We start from the raw sequence: 21120 nt of genomic DNA, 5'->3' as shown, positions 1-21120 counted from the left end.
TGAAACTTGTCTTCAAGTAGTAATGTATCCTTAGACCCATTTCCTTGAAGTAAGCTAATAATATTAACAAAAACATGAGTCGGGAGTTGGGTGGGGGTGGAATCGGGAGCCACTTGTACAAATGTGTGAACAATTTAGAAATCACTGGTCTCCAGACTAAATATCTGAGTGGAAACTGGGCATATATTCCCAAATCTGGAGGCTGTCAAGGGCCAAGCTCTAGTCCAAATCATATTTAATTTGAACATAAATAGGATTTCCTTAAGATATGAAAGGTACCTTTTCCTTACCCTAAAGTTAGACATCCACAAGTAAACGGATGAAATGGAGTATCCTGGACTAACTGAAAACAAACAAACAAAAAAACAAAACAAAGGGAAACCGAAAGTAATCAATATTTTTGTATTAATACTACTACTTACTGAAGTCCATTGCAGGTTGATAGGGCAGCTTTCGAATCCTTGATCCCTCTGATGTGCCCATGATAATAGCAGTGCTCGCCCCCCTAAAGATGGAAGGAACACAATCATGTAGTATTTATTATACCTTCTTTACAAACTGTCATTTTGTATAAGGTAGAAAAATTGGGGGAAGGGGGTTTATAAGTCCCTAGATTGTAAGCTCCTCCATGCTTTCACATGTTTATTCAATCATATTTCTTGATTGTTTACTGTGTGCAGAGCACTGTACTAAGCGCTAGGAAAGTACATTTCAGCAACAGAGACAATCCCTGCCCAACAACGGGTTCTATTCCCAGTTCAGTCACCTGTCTGCTGTGTGACCTTGGGCAAGTCACTTCACTTAGCTGGGCCTCAGCTACGTCATCTGTAAAACGGGGATTGAGACCGAGAGCCCCACGTGGGTCACGGACTGTGTCCAACCCTATTAGCTTGTACCCACCTCAGTGCTTAGTACAGTGCCTGGGATACAGTAAGTGCTTAACATCTCCATCCCCCCATCTTACCTCCTTCCCTTCCCCACAGCACCTGTATATATGTATATATGGTTGTACATATTTATTACTCTATTTATTTATTTATTTATTTATTTATTTTACTTGTACATTTCTATCCTATTTATTTTGTTGGTATGTTTGGTTCTGTTCTCTGTCTCCCCCTTTTAGACTGTGAACCCACTGTTGGGTAGGGACTGCCTCTATGTGTTGCCAATTTGTACTTCCCAAGCGCTTAGTACAGTGCTCTGCACATAGTAAGCACTCAATAAATACGATTGATTGATTGAGTGATTAACAAATACCACAATTATTATTATTATCCTTGAGGGTAAGGATTAGGTCTTCCAACTCTATTCTAGTGTACTCTCCAATTCTGTTCTAGTGAAGTGCTTAAGTACAATGCCCTGCACACAATAAGTGCTCAATAAATAACACTGATTGATTGACCAATCAAAGGTCACGGTGATGAGGATGAAGCTCCCCTCCAAGAACGAGGGGATAGCCTTGTTCGTGAGATATTGTAGTGCCAGTGGACAACACGTTGGCCTGTTGCATCCTCGTCCCCCTGCCACTCATGTAGCCACTGGGCCACAGTGCACGGTGAGAGATGAGATGCCACACACGGTCAAGGGAATGTCAGGTCTTCCTTCACAACTGCCAGCTACATGCTGAACCGGGCCTAGAACCCAGGTCTCCTGATTCCCTGAGCCGGGCACTTTCTCCTGGACCCACAGGCCTTAGGCATGGAGTCAATGATGTCCGTCAAGCTTTACTTCTATTTATTCTGATGACTTGACACCTGACCACATGTTTTGTTTTGTTGTCTGTCTCCCCCTTCTAGACTTTGAGCCCGTTGTTGGGTACGGACCGTCTCTATATGTTGCCAACTTGTACTTCCCAAGTACTTAGTACAGTGCTCTGCACACAGTAAGCGCTCAATAAATACAATGGAATGAATGAATGAATGGAGAAACCTGGATGCAGAGTGAAAGAGCAAAGAATTCCGGAGAAACGTGCCCCCAAAATATATCTGCATGACCACCTTGAAAATGAAAAACTGTCAGTAACATTTGATTCGGACCCCACAGCCCTTGTGTACGTAGCCGCGATTTATGTCTGTCCTCCGCTCTAGAATGTATGCTCACTGTGGGTAGGGAACTTGCCTATCAACTCTGTTGTACTGTACTCTCCCAAACACTGAGTACAGTATTCCATATACAGTAACTGCTCAATAAATACCACTGATTGATTGGCCCCTGCTGGGATGCCTTACATATATGAATGTGTATATCAATCAATCCATCAATCGTATTTATTGAGCGCTTACTGTGTGCAGAGCACTGTACTAAGCTCTGGGAAAGTACAAGTTGGAAACATATAGAGATGGTCCCTACCCAACAGTGGGCTCACAGTCGTATGTGTATATAAGCCAATAATAATACCTTGATTATCTTTTTCTTACCCCAGTTCTTAGTCCATTGCATGGCACAGAGTAAGAGCTTAACATATAGTATAATTATGATTGTCATGAACATTTCACTAATATTTATAGATATTAAAGATAATCATCATAGTAATATTTTTAAGCATTTACTATGTTTCCTAACTTCCAGGGTAGATATAGGAAACTGAGATCCGTCACAGTCCCTGTCCCACATGTGGTTTGTAGTCTAAGTAGAAGGGAGAACAAATATTTCACCTCCATTGCCCAGAGAAGTTAAGTGACCTGCCCAGGGTCATCCAGCAGGCTAGTGGCAGAGTTGAATTTGGGAACTTGAGATTTCTAACTCTCAGCACAATGCTCTTTTCTTTAGGCCATGACACTTCTTGGTGACTCTCCATTAAGGCACAGAGCTGCAGGCACTTGTCAGAGGCTCATTCAAGCATACGGTGCCAAGAGCCTACCAAATATATAGCTCTTATATATATATATATATATATATATATATATGACCAAGGGGGACTACATATATATAGTCCATTTAAGGACCAGATTTTCCATGTTGGATGTCTATGTTAAGCATCTTAAATCTCACATACTGCTTAAACTTCACTACCCCATGTCTAATGACTGCGTACTTAAACAGCGCTTAGAGTCAGAAGGTCATGGGTTCTAATCCTGGCTCCATCATATATATATGCTTGGCTTGGCAAACTGACTTTTCACCAGAAAGTCATCAACAGGGATAATTTCCACCATGGTATCATGCTTCCAGGGCTGCTTCTGCCTAGGAAGTGATTCTCCATGGGAAGTAGACATTAGCCTTCCTTCAACACAGATTAAGACGGAGTTAGATGGGATGTTGTATTTTCCTCAAAAACTTCTAAGGGTGACTCGTAGCATCCTACGGACAGAGAGAAGACAAGATTCTCTCTTCCTTTATTAATATTAATAATAATAATAATGGTATTTGTTAAGCATTTACTATGTGCCAAGCACTGTTCTATACTGTGAGCCCGTTGTTGGGTAGGGCCCATCTCTATATGTTGCTGACTTGTACTTCCCAAGCGCTTAGTACAGTGCTCTGCACACAGTAAGCGCTCAATAAATATGATTTAATGAATGACTGTTCTAAGCGCTAGGACAGATACAGGGTAATCAGGTTGTTCCATGTGGGGCTCACATTTTTAATCTCCATTTTACAGATGAGGTAATTGCGGCACAGAGAATTTAATTAACTTGCCCAAGGTCAAGAAAGTGGACCCCTTGGTCATTCAAGGACCAGATTTTCCATGTTGGATGTCTATGTTAAGCACCTTAAATCTCCCATACTGCTTAAACTTCACTACCCTGTGTCTAATGACTGCGTACTTAAAACATCCATTTGCAAGTGCAACCCAGAGTGCACATTAAAAGGTCAATTTGCACACTGATAAATAGCAGTCACAGACCATCACATTGCAATCACACACAATACTAAGAGAAGCTTAAGTTTCACAATTTACAAATTCGGACCCAAAGTTCTGGGATGGAGTTTTCTGTGATTGAGTTTTATTCTATATTTGTTTTTCTGTAATTAGTTTTTTGTAATTAGGTTTTAGGTGCCTCATTTACTTGGCCACTCAAGGAAAATGAATTAGTATGGTTATTAAGCAATTTTCTGAATGTTGTTGTTTTAAGAGTTCCTTCACTGCATCTTAAAATAAATGTATTTTGGTTAGATCTGAATTTCCTCTGCTTAGTTCCATTTGGGAGCAGCAAATTGCTGTCATGCTGCTACTGGTGAAGGTCTTGTTAAGTCAAATGCTGTTTTTTTATTTCTATACCTATGCACGAAGTCAAGGGTTGGACTGAAATAGAACCAAAATGTCTCTAGTAATGCAAAAGACATATCACCAAGTAGCATCTAAACCACTCAGATAACTTAAATATTATGTTCTGAAAAATGAAGTCACCTGTTAGAAGAGCTGAGAAGTAGTGTGGCTTAGTGGATAGAGCACGGGCCTGGGAGTAAGAGGGACCTGGGTTCTAATCCTGGCTCCGCCGCATGTCTGCTGTGTGACCTTGGGGAAGTCACTTAACATCTCTAGGCCTCAGTTACCTCAACCGTAAAATGGGGATTAAAAGTGTGAGCCCCATTGTGGGACAGGGACTCTGTCCAACTTGATTAACTTGTATCTATCCCAGCACTTAGAACAGTCTTTGGCATATAGTAAGCACTTAATGACCATTACAATAATAACAATAATAATAATATGTGGCAATTTCTTAATGGCTTTACCCTAATGCCTTAAAACAGGCACAGTAACATGAGTGGCACACCACCCTCATGTAAGCACTTAGTACAGTGCTCTGCACACAGTAAGCATTCAATAAATACAACTGAATGAATGTGAGAAACAGCGTGGCTTAGCGGCAGGAGCATGGACTTGGGGGGTCAGAAGTTGTGGGTTCTAATCCTGGCTCCGCCACTTATCAGCTGGGTGATTTTGGGCAAGTCACGTAACTTCCCTGTGCCTCAGTTACCTCATGGGGATTGAGACTGTGAGCCCCACGTGGGACAACCTGATTACCTTGTATTCCCCCCCAGTGCTTAGAAGAGTGCTTGGCACGTAGTAAGTGCTTAACAAATACCACCACCGTCACCATCATAAGCTTGAGAGTGGGGGTGAATATCAAATGCTCTAAGGTCACAGAACCAAGTGTACTATGTTGCCTATGCACTTAAAACCTGATATTCACCCCTTTCCCAGCTCCACAGCAATTAAGCACACACCCTTAAACTCTCCCATTACACCTTCGGGAATTTATTTTAATGTCTGTCTCCCCTTCTAGACTGTGAGCTCTTTGAAGGTAGGGGATGGATCTAGCAGCCCTAAAGTACTTCTCTCATCCAAGCAGTACACAATAAGCGCTCAATAGATACCATTACTGATTGATCAATACATACCACTGTTATTACTGTTCCAGCCTAGAACTTTCTAGAACAGTGATGATTATTGAGAACAAAGACTTAGTAACTCAAAGGAATCTATGAATCATCACTACCTTGCAGCTCTTTATGACTCTCACAAAATAGATTCCTAAGGGAATAAACCTTGAGTCATTTTAAACTAGTAATCTGAAATGCAAGGAAAAAGTGATCTAATGCTAAACACGCTGAAAGACACTACACCAAAGACTATAATCCATTCTGAAAGAGTGCATGTAGACCCATACTTATATCCACAAAACCAATGAAAAGTGTACCTGGCTTTACTTTTATCAGTCAGGGAAGCAGTGTGGATAGAGCATGGTCCTGGGAGTCAAAGGATCTGGGTACTAATCCCTCCTCCACCACTCATCTGCTGTGTGACTTTGGACAAGTCACTTACCTTCACTGTGTCTCAGTTACCTTATCTATAAAATGGAGATTAAGACTGTGAGCCCCATGTGGGACATGGACTGTATCTAACCTGATTAACTTGGATCCACGACAGTGCCTGATACAGTGGCTGCCACATAGTAAATACTTAACAAATACCACAAAATAAAAAAAGTCAAGGAAGGAATCACTTAAAGATGACAACAGCACTTGAACAATCTTCTGCATAGACTGCTGGCCTTCAAGATTAAAGCCTGGGAAGAACATCTAACCCACCAACACAAAAAGACAAGACCTTCAACTTGCCTGAGTTAGGATGCTTCCTGTTAAGACTGGACTTTAAGCGCCTTGTGGACAAGGATCACATCATCATCATCATCATCATAAATCGTATTTATTGAGCGCTTACTGTGTGCAGAGCACTGTACTAAGCGCTTGGGAAGTACACATTGGCAACATACATCCACAACCATCACATCCATCAACTCCATTGAACTGTACTCTTCCAATTACTTAGTACAGTGCTGTGCACACAGGAAGCACTCACATATTAGCAAGGATCAGGCATATAATAATAATGATAATAATGGTATTTGTTAAGCGCTTACTATGTGCAAAGCACTGTTCTAAGCGCTGGGGAAGACACAAGGTTATCAGGTTGTCCCACATGGGGCTCACAGTCTTAGTCCCCATTTTACAGATGAGGGAACTGAGGAACAGAGAAGTTAAGTGACTTGCCCAAAGTCACACAGCTGACAAGTGGCAGAGCTGGGATTCGAACCCATGACCTCTGACTCCAAAGCCCATGATCTTTCCACTAAGCCACAGCTGCTTCTCTATGTCTATGTCTGCTGGCATATGCTCAGATACCAGCAGACATCAATATTTGGGATGTTAAAAAAAACATCACAATGGTTCAAACATGTTACCTTTTTCTCCCTCTTCAACAAGACCAAAAAATTCACTGTGGATACTATCTTGGAATCTCCCTGCCTCTCTCAGTGAATTTAAGCCAGTCAAATGACCACCCTCTCAGACATGAATGATCTAAGATGGCCTGAAGGTGAGAAGGATGAGGAGGGGGGAAAAGGAGAACAGGCAACTTTACAAGTTTGGGCTTTTTTTTTTTGACCCAGTGAAAAGCTTCTTTGTTTTGTAATGGAATCTATCCTTACTGAAAACTGTCAAAATAGCACAAGATTTTTAGCAGGCTTTTGAGGTTTGTCCTAATGAGAAACTGCTGTAATGCTTTTTGACACACTTTTATGCAGGAACAAAAGGGATATAAAATGAGAGATTAGTCATGCAGACAGGCTATTTTTGCTAGGAGACTGGGATCTATAATCAATGGTATTTATTGGGCACTTACTTTGGGCAGAGCACTGTACTACACATTCCTAACTGATTTACTTTTTTTACATCTTACCTCCTTCCCTTCCCCACAGCACCTGTATATATGTTTGTACATATTTATTACTCTATTTATTTTACTTGTACATATCTATTCTATTTTATTTTGTTAGTATGTTTGGTTTTGTTCTCTGTCTCCCCCTTTTAGACTGTGAGCCCACTGCTAGGTAGGGACTGTCTCTATATGTTGCCAACTTGTACTTCCCAAGCACTTAGTACAGTGCTCTGCACACAGTAAGCACTCAATAAATACGATTGATTGATTGATTGATTGATTTACTTAAGTTAATGTCTATCTCCCCATCTAGACTATAAGCTCACTATGGGCAGGGAATGTGTCTGTTTATTGTTGCTCCCTTTATTCATCTCCCCTCCCACTCCCAGAGCATTTATGTCCACATCAGTAATGTATTTATTTATATTAATGTCTGTCTCCCCCTCTAGACTGCAGCTCATTGTGAGCAGGGAATGTTTCTGTTATCCTGTGGTATTGTACTCTCCCCAGTGCTTAGTTTGGGGAAGCAGCACGGCGTAGTGGATAGATTATGGGCCTGAGGGTCAGAAAGTTATGGGTTCTAATCCTGACTCAACCAACTTGTCTGCTGTGTGGCCTTGGGCAAGTCATTTGACTTCTCTGTGCCTCAGTGACCTCATCTGTAAAATGGGGATTAAGACTGTGAGCCCTCTGATGCAGAGGGACTGCATCCAACCCAATTTTCTTGTATCTGCCCCAGTAATGGCACATAGTAAGCGCTTAACAAATACCAATATTATTACTATTATTATTACAATGCTCTGCACACAGTAAGTGCTCAATAAATACAAGTGATTTATTGACTTTACTAGGGTGCCGGGGGTGAGAAGCCAGTGCTTTGTGGATCCAGATATATTTAGCAGGGAACGTGTCTGTGTACTATCCCAAGCACTTAGGACAGTGCTCTGCACATAGTAAGTGCTCAATCAATATGATTGATTGATTGATGTTTAGCTCTTCTGCATGACACAATCCCCATTCGTGTTTGGTTTGATGCTTAATTCTGGATTCCCTCCTCAGGTCTCAGCTCAGAGTTGGGTTTTTCTTCCAAAATCCTCTGTGCTGGCTGAGCAAACGCAGCCATGAATTTAATTCTAAATGCCCCTCCACTTCCTGCTCCTGCTCTGCTGTACTATAACAATAATAATAATAATAATTGTGGTATTTTTTAAGCACTTCCTCTGTACCAGGAACTATACTAATGATGGGGAAGATACAAGATAATCAGGTCTCACGTGGGGGGCACAAACTAAGTTGAAGGGAGCCCAGGTACTGAATCCCCATTTGGCAGAGGAAACTGAGGCACAGACAAGTTAAATGACTGGCCCAAGACCACACAGCAGTCTAATGATGGAGCTGGGATTAGAACCCAGGTTCTCTTGACTCCCAAGCCTGTGGTCTTTCCACTAGGCCATACTGCTCCTCAGCAGTCCATTTTCACTACTCTCTCCCCATCAGACTGTAACTGCACCATGCTCACTCACTTGGTGATTCAACCGACTATCCAAGACCTAAATGGAAAATAAGTGTCATCAAAGTCCCCTTGCAACTGTTCTCTTGGGGAAGCAGCCACAATCAATCGATAAATCAATCACATTTACGGAGCATTTACTGAAAGTGGAGCACTGTACTAAGCACTTGGGAGAGTATAATGAAAGAGTTGGTAGACATGTTCCTTGCTTGGCATCTACAATGCAACTATGTTGGCTCCCCGTTAAAATTTTTCAGGTTATATATCAATGACTATTTTTCTACTGACAACTGGGAAGGGTGTATTGGCTTTTTTGTATTAGAGGGCTGGCTGAAAAGTAGTTGTAGAAAAGGTAGTAGTAGGCATAGTGATATATTTAAAACCAGGGTATGTCAATCAATCAATCAATCAATCAATCAATCAATCGTATTTATTGAGCGCTTACTGTGTGCAGAGCACTGTACTATCTGAAACTTGCAGAGGGAGAAAGTGAAAGCGTCTTAGAATTCAGAAACTTGAGACCTCTCACCAACACACACACCCGATCCTCACCATCTGCTCCAGTTAAAAATCAATGGAAATGGAATGGAGCTGGTAGTTCAGATAAAGTGCAACTGCACCAATTCCACATGCATTTTTAATGCCTCATCTAAAATGTACTATTTGACCTCAAAATAACTTTGCTGAGAGTCAGTGTCTTCTGCCTCTTTCATTTTATATGACATCATTTTTACTCTCTTGCTTGAAGCAGCGTGGCTCAGTGGAAAGAGCATGGGATTGGGAGTCAGAAATCATGGGTTCTAATCCCGGCTCTGCCACTTGTCAGCTGTGCAAATTTGGGTGTTACTTAACTTCTCTGAGCCTCAGTTACCTCATCTGTAAAATGGAGATTAAGAATGTGAGCCCCACGTGGGACAAACTGATCACCTTGTATCCACCCCCCCGTGCTTAGAACAGTGCTTCGCACATAGTAAGCACTTAACAAATGCCATTATTATTATTATTATTATTTCTTTGCTCTTTACCCTCAGAAGCATTGCTGGACAGAATCTAATTAGGCAAAAATGCACTTTAACTGACAAGTTTAAAGTTAAATACCCAGCAAAATAACTTATCCATAAATGAGCTCTAGTTACATAAGATGCGTTAAGTTGCAGTATGTATGTCGAATCAATCGACAATATGTATAGGCACGTTCCTTGCCCACAACAACTTTGGCACTAATATGGACATTATTATACATTAGACATTAATATAGATAAACAATTTATAACGTATAATGTAAAGATATGTACAGAAGTGCTGTGGGGGTCGGGGGGCAGACATTAAATGTCTAAAGGTCACAGATCCAAGTGCATAGATAACGGAGAAGTGAGAAGGGTCTGGGGAAAAGAGGCCTTAAATGAGGAAGACCGCTTCCCCAACAGAGCCAGCATATTCAACTCTACATGTTTTCCCACTCTGCATTTAATTCTTGCTTACCTGAATTCCGTTGGAAGTGGATTTTTGAGGTGTTTGGCCAACTCAGTTATTCCAAACACAGTTCCCATCACAGGTCCAGCCTGTGATGATCACAGCATGTCAGTATGACCCTGTGTCTCCTTTCCCAAGCAAAGGCCATTTTGGGAATATTTAGGAGCACTACTCTGCAGGCCCACTCTCAACATAGCACAATAAATGATAATAATAATAATAATAATAATAATAATGATAGCATTTATTAAGCACTTACTATGTGCAAAGCACTGTTCTAAGCGCTGGGGAGGTTACAAGGTGATCAGGTTGTCCCACGGGGTCTCACAATCTTCATCCCCATTTTACAGATGAGGGAACTGAGGCACAGAGAAGTTAAGTGACCTGCCCAAAGTCACACAGCTGACAATTATCGGAGCTGGGATTTGAACCCATGACCTCTGACTCCAAAGCCCATGATCTTTCCACTGAGCCACGCTGCTTCTCTAAGAAGTGCCCTTCTCATCCTGAAGTACCTTGGGCCCGGTGGCGGCAGCAGGGAGATATGAGGCACCGATGCTTAATGAGAGGGGGCCAGAAACCAGTTCAGCATGGCTCAGTGGAAAAGAGCATGGGCTTTGGAGTCAGAGGTCATGGGTTCAAATACCGGCTCCACCATTTGTCCGCTGTGTGACTTTGGGCAAGTCACTTAACTTCTCTGTGCCTCAGTTACCTCATCTGGAAAATGGGAATGAAGACCGTGAGCCCCACAAAGGACAACCTGATCATCTTGTAACCTCCCCAGTGCTTAGAACAATGCTTTGCACATAGTAAGTGCTTAATAAATGCCACCATTATTATTATTATTATTTAGCAGGCCTCTTCCCAAGGAACACAGAACGTGGGGAAGTGGCCAAGAGAAAAAGGGGTCACTTTGACTCTGAGAAGAAACTCCGTAAGCTCGTCCTCTAGACTGTAAGCTCATTGTGGGGAGGGACTGTGTTCGTTTTTTGTTTTATTGTACTCTCCCAACCACTTGGTACAGTGTTTTACACACAGTAAACACTCAATAAAAATGATCCAATGAGATTCAGTGTGGCCAAAGAACATGCAGTCATATCTTGTGGACTCCGAAGAAGCAATGTCTTATAAGACTGTATGCTCATTTTGGGCAGGGAACGTGTCTACCCATTCTATTATATTGTACTCTCCTTAGTGCTTAGTACAGTGCTCTGAACACAGTGAGTGCTAAATAAATACCACTAAGTGACTTAAGTAGTGCTATGCATACTCCATGGGATAGCAGATCTCTACTTGAGAGGCAGTTTGGTCTAATAGAAAGAGGTGGGACTGCGAATCAGAAGATCTAAATTATAATCCCACCATTGCCACTGGTCCACTGTGTGACCTAGGGAAACTCACTTAACGTATCTGAGCCTCGGTTTCTTCATCTGTAAAATGGGGATAAGGAAGATTGTGAGCCCCACGAGGGGAGGGAACTGTGGCTGATACCTACCCCGGTACTCGGTACTTACTAAGCATTTAAGAAATGCTGTAGTTAAATATTAAACCTCTTTACAGTGCCAAAGTATGATACCCACTGACTCAGAAAAATAAGATCCCAGTCCTAGGGGCCCCATTTCTTTCTCTACTAAAATCTGTTGTGCAGTTACACGCAGTTTATTTCATCTCTCGGGACCTTAGTTTCCCTATCTCCTGACATAACTGCACCGTGACCTGATTCTTCCTCCTGTTCACCCGTTCGGTAAATCATCCTTGTCTGTTTGTTCTCCCTGTTATATTGTAAGCTCCTCGAGGGCAAGAATTTGAGGCTTGATTCTGTTACGCTCTCCCAAGTGCTTAGTACAGTACTGTGCACTCAGTGCTTAAATACCGCTCATTGATTAGACACTAAAATATAACCCAAAAACCCCTTCATAACACACCCAAAATAATTAACTAGGGGAATTTTGTAGTTTCGGGATTCCTTGTACAGAAGTCCTTTAAAAGTATGGTGTTTCAAATGGTCGTTTACTAGGAGCAGGTTTTTATTAAAGAAGAAAGCAACATTTCCACCATATCGGAATTCTGACAGTAACGTAAGCAAGAGATCAATAATTATCATATAATTATCAGTGGAAATACTATTGATTTTCACAAGCATGATATAATTTATATTATAATAAATATACACCTGTCAATAACAGTAGGTTTGATGATGATTTTTTCCTGAAGAGAACTTTGGAAAAATAAAAGGTGAAAATTTTCACCTTTCATTCTAAAAGGTGAAAATTTTTATATGTAAGATAGTCATTTTTATGTGTCATGTGTATTATTAAAATTACTTTTGATTTTTCCCTTTTACTGCCAGAAGTACTATTTTGGATTTGTTACAGAAGAATAGCTTAAGGAGAAAAGTATTTCATTTAATTTTTTATTACAATAAGATTGACAAGATGCCTATTCTGAGCTCATCAAAGCTAGAACATTTTTATACCTGTCAAGAATTCTTCACAATCCTACAGTAGTATTGGTCCTTTTCAGGTTTCCTGACTCTCATGACCATGCTTTTCCTCGAGCAACTTCTCTTATGAACAAAGGTATTCAAAGGCCTTTCAAAAAACATCCTTTTTCATTTACATGAGTACATTTAAATGTTTTGAGTAACTGAGGGAAGACATATTTCAAGTTGTCTGTCTCCCCCTTCTAGACTGTGAGCTCGTTACTGGGTAGGGACCGTCTCTATATGTTGCCCACTTGTACTTCCCAAGCGCTTAGTACAGTTCTCTGCACACAGTAAGTGCTCAATAAATACGACTGAATGAATGAAAGTAAAAAGAAGTATCACTTGATCATTATGATAGGGCACTTTCCACAGTCAGAATGAAGCTATTCTTTCAGGATGAAAAAAAAAATCAAAGTACACTGACAGCAACTGGAAAAAAATGAACTTTCTTCCTTTGGATAAAGGATAATTACAGTCAGCTACAAAGATCAAAGGGGTCCTAAATCAAAGCACAGTGGTGGTTTGCCTCAGTAATATTTCTGCTCAAAAGACAGCACTTAGCCAACCTGAATTTATATATTTTGACCTTAAATTGATTTCACTGGGTTGATTAAAAAATGTACGTTAAAATAAGCACAACTACTGAACTGATGGTTAACATTAGTTAAAAAAGCAGGTAGCTCTAAAGAAACTACATCTCAGGTGTATCATAAATTGCCAGTAATTACATCGTCTCCCTTTTATGATCCCATGTGACCTCAAAAAGCCAACTGGTTACTGTTCCAAATAAACTGCTTCAGGAATTTGAATCAAGTTACTGCAGCATGCAAAAGCAGTCCATTTGCTGAGTCTGTAGAGTTCTTAGTCGATCTTCTTTACTCAAAAAACTCATGATTCAGGAACCGCAGTAGCTGACGGTTGTTTTGGTTTGTACCAATGCCAAACTGAACCTTTATTTTGCTTGATTTAGCATTTCTACTATGACCCAGCCCCCTCACTTTGCTCCTCTAATGCCAACCTACTCACTGTACCTCGATCTCGTCTATCTCACCCCTGACCCCTCGCCCACATCCTGTCTCTGGGCCCAGAACTCTCTTCCCCTTCTTCAAATCAATCAATCGTATTTATTTAGCGCTTACTGTGTGCAGAGCACTGTACTAAGCACTTGGGAAGTACAAGCTGGCAACATATAGAGACAGTCCCTACCCAACAGTGGGCTCACAGTCTAGAAGGGGGAGACAGAGAACAAAACCAAACATACTAACAAAATAAAATAAATAGAATAGATAGGTACAAGTAAAATAAATAAATAAATAGAGTAATAAATATGTACAAACATATATACATATATACAGGTGCTATGGGGAAGGGAAGGAGGTAAGATGTGGGGGATGGAGAGGGGGACGAGGGGGAGAGGAAGGAAGGGGCTCAGTCTGGGAAGGCCTCCTGGAGGAGGTGAGCTCTCAAAGCATTATTAAGGTCACATTTCCTTCAAGAGGGCTTCCCCAATTAAGCTCTCTGTTCCCACCCCGGCCCACCGTCTTCTGCGTCATCTTTGCACTGGTGGGACTGTGACCTTTAGGTATTTGATATTTGCCCCACCCTCAGCCCTCCAGCACTTACATACATATCTATAATGATAATAATAATAATGGCATTTTTAAGCACTTGCTATGTGCAAAGCACTGTTCTAAGCGCTGGGGAGGTTACAAGGTGATCAGGTTGTCCCACTTGGGGCTCACAGTCTTAATCCCCATTTTATAGATGAGGTAACTGAGGCACAAAGAAGTTAAGTGACTTGCCCGAAGTCACACAGCTGACAAGTGGCAGAGGGATCTGAGCCCATGACCTCTGATTCCAAAGCCCATGCTCTTTACACTGAGCCACGCTGCTTCTCTATAAATTATATGTTATAATTTTTTTAAATTAATTTCTGTCTCCCCCTCTAGACTTTAAGCTCATTGTTGGCAGGGAACGTTTTTACCAATTCATTCATTCATTCAATCGTATTTACTGGGCGCTTACTGTGTGTAGAGCACTATACTAAGCGCTTGGGAAGTACATGTTGGCAACATATAGAGACAGTCCCTACCCAACAGTGGGCTCGCAATCTAGAAGGGGGAGACGGATAACAAAACAAAACATGTGGACAGGTGTCAAGTCATCAGACTAAACAGAAATAAAGCTAGATGCACATCACTAACAAAATAAATAGAATAGTAAATATGTACAAGTAAAATAAATAGAGTAATATATCTGTACAAACATATATACAGGTGCTGTGGGGAGGGGAAAGAGGCAGGACCAATTCTGTTGTACTGTACTATTTCAAGCACTTAGTACAGTGTTCTGCACATAGCAAGCGCTCAATACATACCATTGATGGATTAAAATCATATCTTTTCCAAGAAGCCTTCCCCGACTAAGCTGTCATATTTCCCTACTCCCTCGCCCTTCTGCGTCACCCTTGCACTTGGATTTGTACACTTTAGGTACTTGATATTCACCCCCCTAGAGCCCTGCAGCTTATGTACATGTCCGTAATTTATTTTGATATCCGTTTCCCCCTCTGGAGTGGAAGATCCTTGTAGGCAGGGAGCGATCTGCCAACTCTATTACATTGTACTTTCCCAAGTGCTCAGAACAATGCTCTCAACACCATAAGTGCTCAAAGAAACATCATTATCATTGGTGGTATTTATTGAGAGCTTAATATGTGCAGAACACTGTACTAGGTGCTTGGGAAAGTACAAAAAAACAGTTGGTAGACATGTTCCCTGCCCACAGGGAGCTTACAGTCTAGAAGGGGAGACAGACATCAATATAAATAATTTATAAATATATAATTTATAAATATTTATGTAAGTGCTATAGGGCTGAGGGTGGGGCAAATATCAAATGCCCAAAGATCACAGATCTGACTGCAGAGATGACACGAAAGGGAGAGGGAGCTAGAATAAAAAATAATAATAATTATAATAATAATTGTATTGGTTAAGAGCTTATTACATGTTAGGCACTGTAATAATAATAATTATTATGGTATTTGTTAAGTGCTTACTATGTGGCAAGCACTGTTCTAAGCGCTGGAGTAGATACAAAGTAATCAGGTTATCTCACATGGTGCTCACACTTTTAATCCCCATTTTGCAGATGAGGTAACTGAGGCCTAGAGAAGTTAAGTGACTTGTCCAAGGTCACACAGCAGAGAAGTGGCAGAGTTGATCAGAACTAAGATCAACTTAGTTCATTCATTCATTCATTCATTCAAGTGTACTTATTGAGTGCTTACTGTGTGCAGAGCACTGTATTAAGCGCTGGGAAAGTACAAGTTGGCAACATATAGAGACGGTCCCTACCCAACAACGGGCTCACAGTCTTGATCAACTAAGATCATTAGTTGATCTTTTCAATAACAAGATCAAGTCTAAAAGGTAACCGACGAATTGTCACCAGTTGTTTAATGTTCCTAAATCACTTTGGTGGACAATTCCCTCCTCTCTGTGAGGAAACATATTTGTTAACCCATATCATATGGAACAGGAAAGGCCTTTTACCCATGACACAGTCTACAGCAAGGAGGTAAATAATAATAATAATAATAATAATAATAATGGCATTTATTAAGCGCTTACTATGTGCAGAGCACTGTTCTAAGCTCTGGGGGGATACAAGGTGATCAAGTTGTCCCACGTGGGGCTCACAGTCTTAATCCCCATTTTACAGATGAGGTAACTGAGGCTCAGAGAAGTTAAGTGACTTGCCCAAGGTCACACAGCAGACATGTGGCGGAGTCGGGATTCAAACCCTTGACCTCAGACTCCAAAGCCCGTGCTCTTTCCACTGAGCCACGCTGCTTCTCTAAGGTAAATGTGCTTAACACCACACTTTGTCTATAGAATCATTATCCCACATGTCCACCCATCTTTTCCACGGGCTTCCTCTCCACCCCTATCCAAATCCAGGCTTATGATAGCCAATACCTTAGCGTAGTGTGGTTTTCCATCTTCATAGTGAATCTCAACATAATCAGAAGAAAGCAAGCCACTGCAAAGAAAAGAACACAAAACTAGTGAGAACAATATCTCCAAATCTGAGACACAAGCGCATTTATTCATCTTTTAATTCTCTGGGGTAATAAGGAACTGGGATGACTTGGATACGTGAAATCTACTTCCAAAACACCTCTATTAAACTGTTGACCAGAATTGGCCAGAGAGGCTATCAAGATGCAAAAGAGGTAGATTTGAGTTCTAGCTCCTGTTGTTTCCCTGCCCACCCTCTGATAGTGGTACTTTGTGCAAGGGTAAAGAGTCAATCAATCAATCAATCATATTTATTGATCCCTTGCTGTGTAGTAAGCACTTGGGGAAGTACAATAAACAGCTGGTAAACAGTCTTTGCTCACAATGAACTCAAAGTCTAGAGGGGGAGAGACATTATGGTATAGTGGATAGATCATGGGTGTGGGAGAAGGTCATGGGTTCTGTTTCCAGTTCTGCCACTTGTCTTGTTGCGTGACCTTGGGCAAGTCACTTCACTTCTCTAAGCCTCAGTTCCCTCATCTGTAAAACGGGGGTTGAGTCTGTGAGCCCAGCGTGGAACAGGGATTGTAATGATGATGATGTTTGTATTTGTTAAGCGCTTACTATGGGCCAAGCACTGTTCTAAGCACTGGGGTAGATACAAGGTAATCAGGTTGTCCCACATGGGGCTCACAGTCTTAATCCTCATTTTACAGATGAGGTAACTGAGGTACAGAGAAGTTAAGCGACTTGCCCAAAATCACACAGCTGCTAAGTGGCGGAGTTGGGATTAGAACCCAAGACGTTTGCCTCCCAAGCCCGGGCTCTTTCCACTAAGTCACGCTGCTTCTCTGTATCCAACCTGATTTGCTTGTATCCATCCCAGCACTGCCTGGCACATAGTAAGCACCCAGCGCTTAGAACAGTGCTTTGCACATAGTAAGTGCTTAACAAATACCATCATAAACGAATACCACAATTATCGATATAAATAAATAAATTACAGACATAGACATAAGTGCTGCGGAGCAAGTATTATGACAAAATTAACTGTTTTGCCCATTTCTCTCTGGCTGAAAAGTGGAAACAGCAACATAATTGACAATATTTTTTTATAAAGCATTGTTTTTGTTCTCAGAAAACGTAGTCAATAAGCTCTGCAAGGGTTAGATGGAATTCACAAGAAAGAGGGGCATGGATTGCCCACAAACTGGAAAACGAATACATTGAGGAGGTGGTTACTGAAATCTAGCAGTGATAAAAAGTATCTAATGAGTATCTACTGGGTGCAATGCACTTCATTCACTTGTTTCCCTAAAGCAGGTTTCACATTGCTACTGTAGGCCCACCAATTTGCTTGTGTCCACCCCAGCGCTTAGCAGAGTGCCTGGCACATAGTAGAGCGCTTAAGCAGCATGGCATAGTGGATAGAACGTGGGCCTGAGAGTCAGAAGGTCATGGGTTCTAATCCTGGCTCCACCACATATCTGTGTGACCTTAGACAAATCATTTCACTTCTCTGTGTTCCCTCATCTGTAAAATGAGGACTGAGACAGTGAGCCCCACTTGGGACAAGGACTGTGTCCAACCCGATTTGCTTGTATCCACCCCAGCTCTTAGTACAGTGCTTGGCACATAGTAAGCACTTAACAAATATCATTATAAATTTATAAGTAGATACCATTATCATTATTATTCTTATTATTATTAGAGAGAAGTCTGTTAGAAATGGCAAGAAGGAGGTCACTGGTGACCTTAGAGAGAGCAGTTTCGGTGGAGTGAATTGGGCAGAAGTCAGACTGCAGCAGGTCAAGGAGAGAACTGGAGGAGAGAAAGTGTACATAGCGTTTGACAAGTTTGGAAATGAATGGTAGGAGATGGGTTAGGGTTCAGTGGAGCCAGGGGATAAGTGAGCATGTTGTAAAGCAGAGGGGATGAAGACAACACTGGAGAAGGAGCGGTTTCAGCCCCTCCTGGTACCCGTCAAAGCTCTTTCTGAAAAGGGTTCTCTTCAAAAACTGGGAAAACCTTTGAGGAGGTGACGGGGAGGGGAGAGAGGCCTTAAAAGGGCCAGCCTGGACTGAACACAACCTTCCTGGTATTAGTATGGAGTCTTTCTACGCTGCATCCTAAAGATTCCCCGAAGAGGAGTAGAGGAAGATCTTTTCGAGGCGCATCATGCATATCCCCTCTGTTCCCAGGCTCACCCTACTTTAAGTACGGACAATTTTGCATTGTTCGGAAATTGACAAAACCCAAATTGGGATTCTTCCTTCTGCAAATACAACCCTCAACAAACTGAAAAGAAGAGCACATAAAGGACTTGCAAGTTAAGGCCCTTAATGCCAAAATGAACATATTCACTAAAAAAAATAAAATTGGTTATCTAATTTTCCCTGCAGTCAGCTGGCTAGTCATGAAGAAAAGGGAAAACGTAGGAAAACATTAAATGATTCTATTTAAACTAAAGACTAAAGAACTGTTCAACAGCCCATAACAATAGCGCCATTGTAAATGGTCAGAAAATAAATGTAATCTGTCATTCAGGAAACCCCATGTGCCTAAGGATGTTAACTGAAATATCCATATGCTCCACCAAGCTAAACTAATTAGAAATCAAATTCAAAACCGTTGCCCTTTTATTTCAGGGAATCAGAGAACAAACACAGGGACTCCGATTTAAAATGAAATGCAACAGTCAACTGAAGCGTGTAATGAACGTGCACCAAAGACTCTCACGGCAACAGATACATCCAATTAGGCACAGCCTCACGTTTCTAGAATTTACATACAGAAATGGCTTTCCTTAAATTAGGGTTAGTTTTCTCCATTTGAATAAATCATGAATAGTTCACTGTGATATTTTAGACCACCTTGATAGCTGCCTTCCCTTCCCTACATATGGTGTTTTCCTTTAGGAGACAAAGACGATTCAATTCAATTCACTTCAGTGGTATTTATTAAGTGCTTACGGTGTGCAGAGCACTTTACTAAGTGCCTGAGAAAATACAATACAGCAGTAAAGAGTGACAATCCCTGCCCACAACCAGTGAGAGACAGATATCAAACACATCAATAAAAATAAATAAAATGACAGATATATACATAAACGCTGTGGGGTGGAGGGGGGGAAGAGCAAAAGCAGAAAGTAAGGAGGACACAGAAGGGAGGGGGAGATGACGATGCTACTTGACGGGGAAGCCAATGGAACTGATTGGTGGGATAACAATCCCTTCCCTTATGTACTCTCTTGTCCAGTCAATAAATCAATCGATCATATTTCCTGAGCGCTGTGTGCGGAGCACTATACTAAGTGCTTGGGAGAATACAATATAATAGAGTTGGCAGACATATTCCCTGTCCATAATGCGGTTACCATCTGGAGGGGGAGTCAGACGTTAACATAAGTAAATAAATAATTGAATAAATCCAAAAAACTCCAGAACTGAGGATCAGCAGGGAGGAACTGATTCATGAGCTAGTGGTTTGCACCACCTATATGTTCTCATCCCTTCCCGTCATGTTCTCACTGAGTAACGAACAAGTGGACAGGCAGATGTTCAGCACTGCATTAATAAGAACAACAATAATAATTGTGGTATTTAAGCGCTTACTAGGTTCCAGGCATTGTACTAAGCACTGAGGTAGATACAAGCTAATCAGGTTGGACACGGTCTCTGTCCCACATGGGGCTCACGGTCTTAATCCCCACTTTACAGATGAGGTAACTGAAGCACAGACAAGAGAAGTGATTTGCCCAAGGTCACACGGCAGACAACTGTAGGAGCCGGGATTAGAGCCCAGATCTTTCTGAACTCCCAGGCTCGTGCTTTAACCCTCTAGGCCACAATGCTTCCTTGCATAAGGTACATGAGAGTTTACTGTAGTGAGGTAAAATGGTCCTTGCGTAGGCTATTAATAATAATAATAATGGCATTTGTTAAGCGCTTACTATGTGCAAAGCACTGTTCTAAGCACTGGGGAGGCTACAAGGTGATCAGGTTGTCGCATGTGGGGCTCACAATCTTAATCCCCATTTTACAGATGAGGTCACTGAGGCCCAGAGAAGTGAAGTGACTCGACCAAAGTCACCCAGCTGACAAGTGGCGGAGCCGGGATTTGAACCCATGACCTCTGACTCCAAAGCCCGGGCTCTTTCCACTGAGCCACGCTGCTTCTCTATTCTGGCTATTGCATCTAGCCAGTAAATGTTTTATTCACCATGTTTCCTTAGCCTACTGATCCAGGCTGGGAAGGATTCAGAAGAATGCTCCTCTGCTCCCCTTTCACCTGAATTCCAGGGTTCTCCATATGGGAGAGACGCTGTCCCATCTGCTCCAGCCATCAGGATTCCCACGAGCCCCTGCTCCAGCCCAAGAAGGACTGAAATGACCGTCAGCACGAGGGCCCTCCCTCTGCCCATCCGCCAAGCTAGCTCTCTTCCTCCCTTCAAGGCCCTGCT

General features: G+C 41.7%; 1 protein-coding gene across 4 annotated transcripts in view; it reads right to left on the bottom strand.

Moving 5' to 3' along the window:
• The window catches only part of ADAM23 (ADAM metallopeptidase domain 23), a 215733-nt gene that overhangs the window by 87087 nt on the left and 107526 nt on the right, over positions 1-21120 (bottom strand). For all 4 annotated transcript variants that reach the window (XM_038748695.1, XM_038748696.1, XM_038748697.1 and 1 more), the window contains exons 4-5: positions 16617-16680; positions 423-505 (exon numbers count right to left, since the gene is read on the bottom strand). In XM_038748695.1, the coding sequence (XP_038604623.1) occupies positions 423-505; positions 16617-16680 (147 nt within the window). The remainder of the gene's footprint in view (positions 1-422; positions 506-16616; positions 16681-21120) is intronic.

Source organism: Tachyglossus aculeatus, chromosome 7 (genome assembly GCF_015852505.1).
Source record: "Tachyglossus aculeatus isolate mTacAcu1 chromosome 7, mTacAcu1.pri, whole genome shotgun sequence".
NCBI classification, from domain to species: Eukaryota; Metazoa; Chordata; class Mammalia; order Monotremata; family Tachyglossidae; genus Tachyglossus; species Tachyglossus aculeatus.
This window is presented reverse-complemented; position numbering and strand designations above follow the sequence as displayed.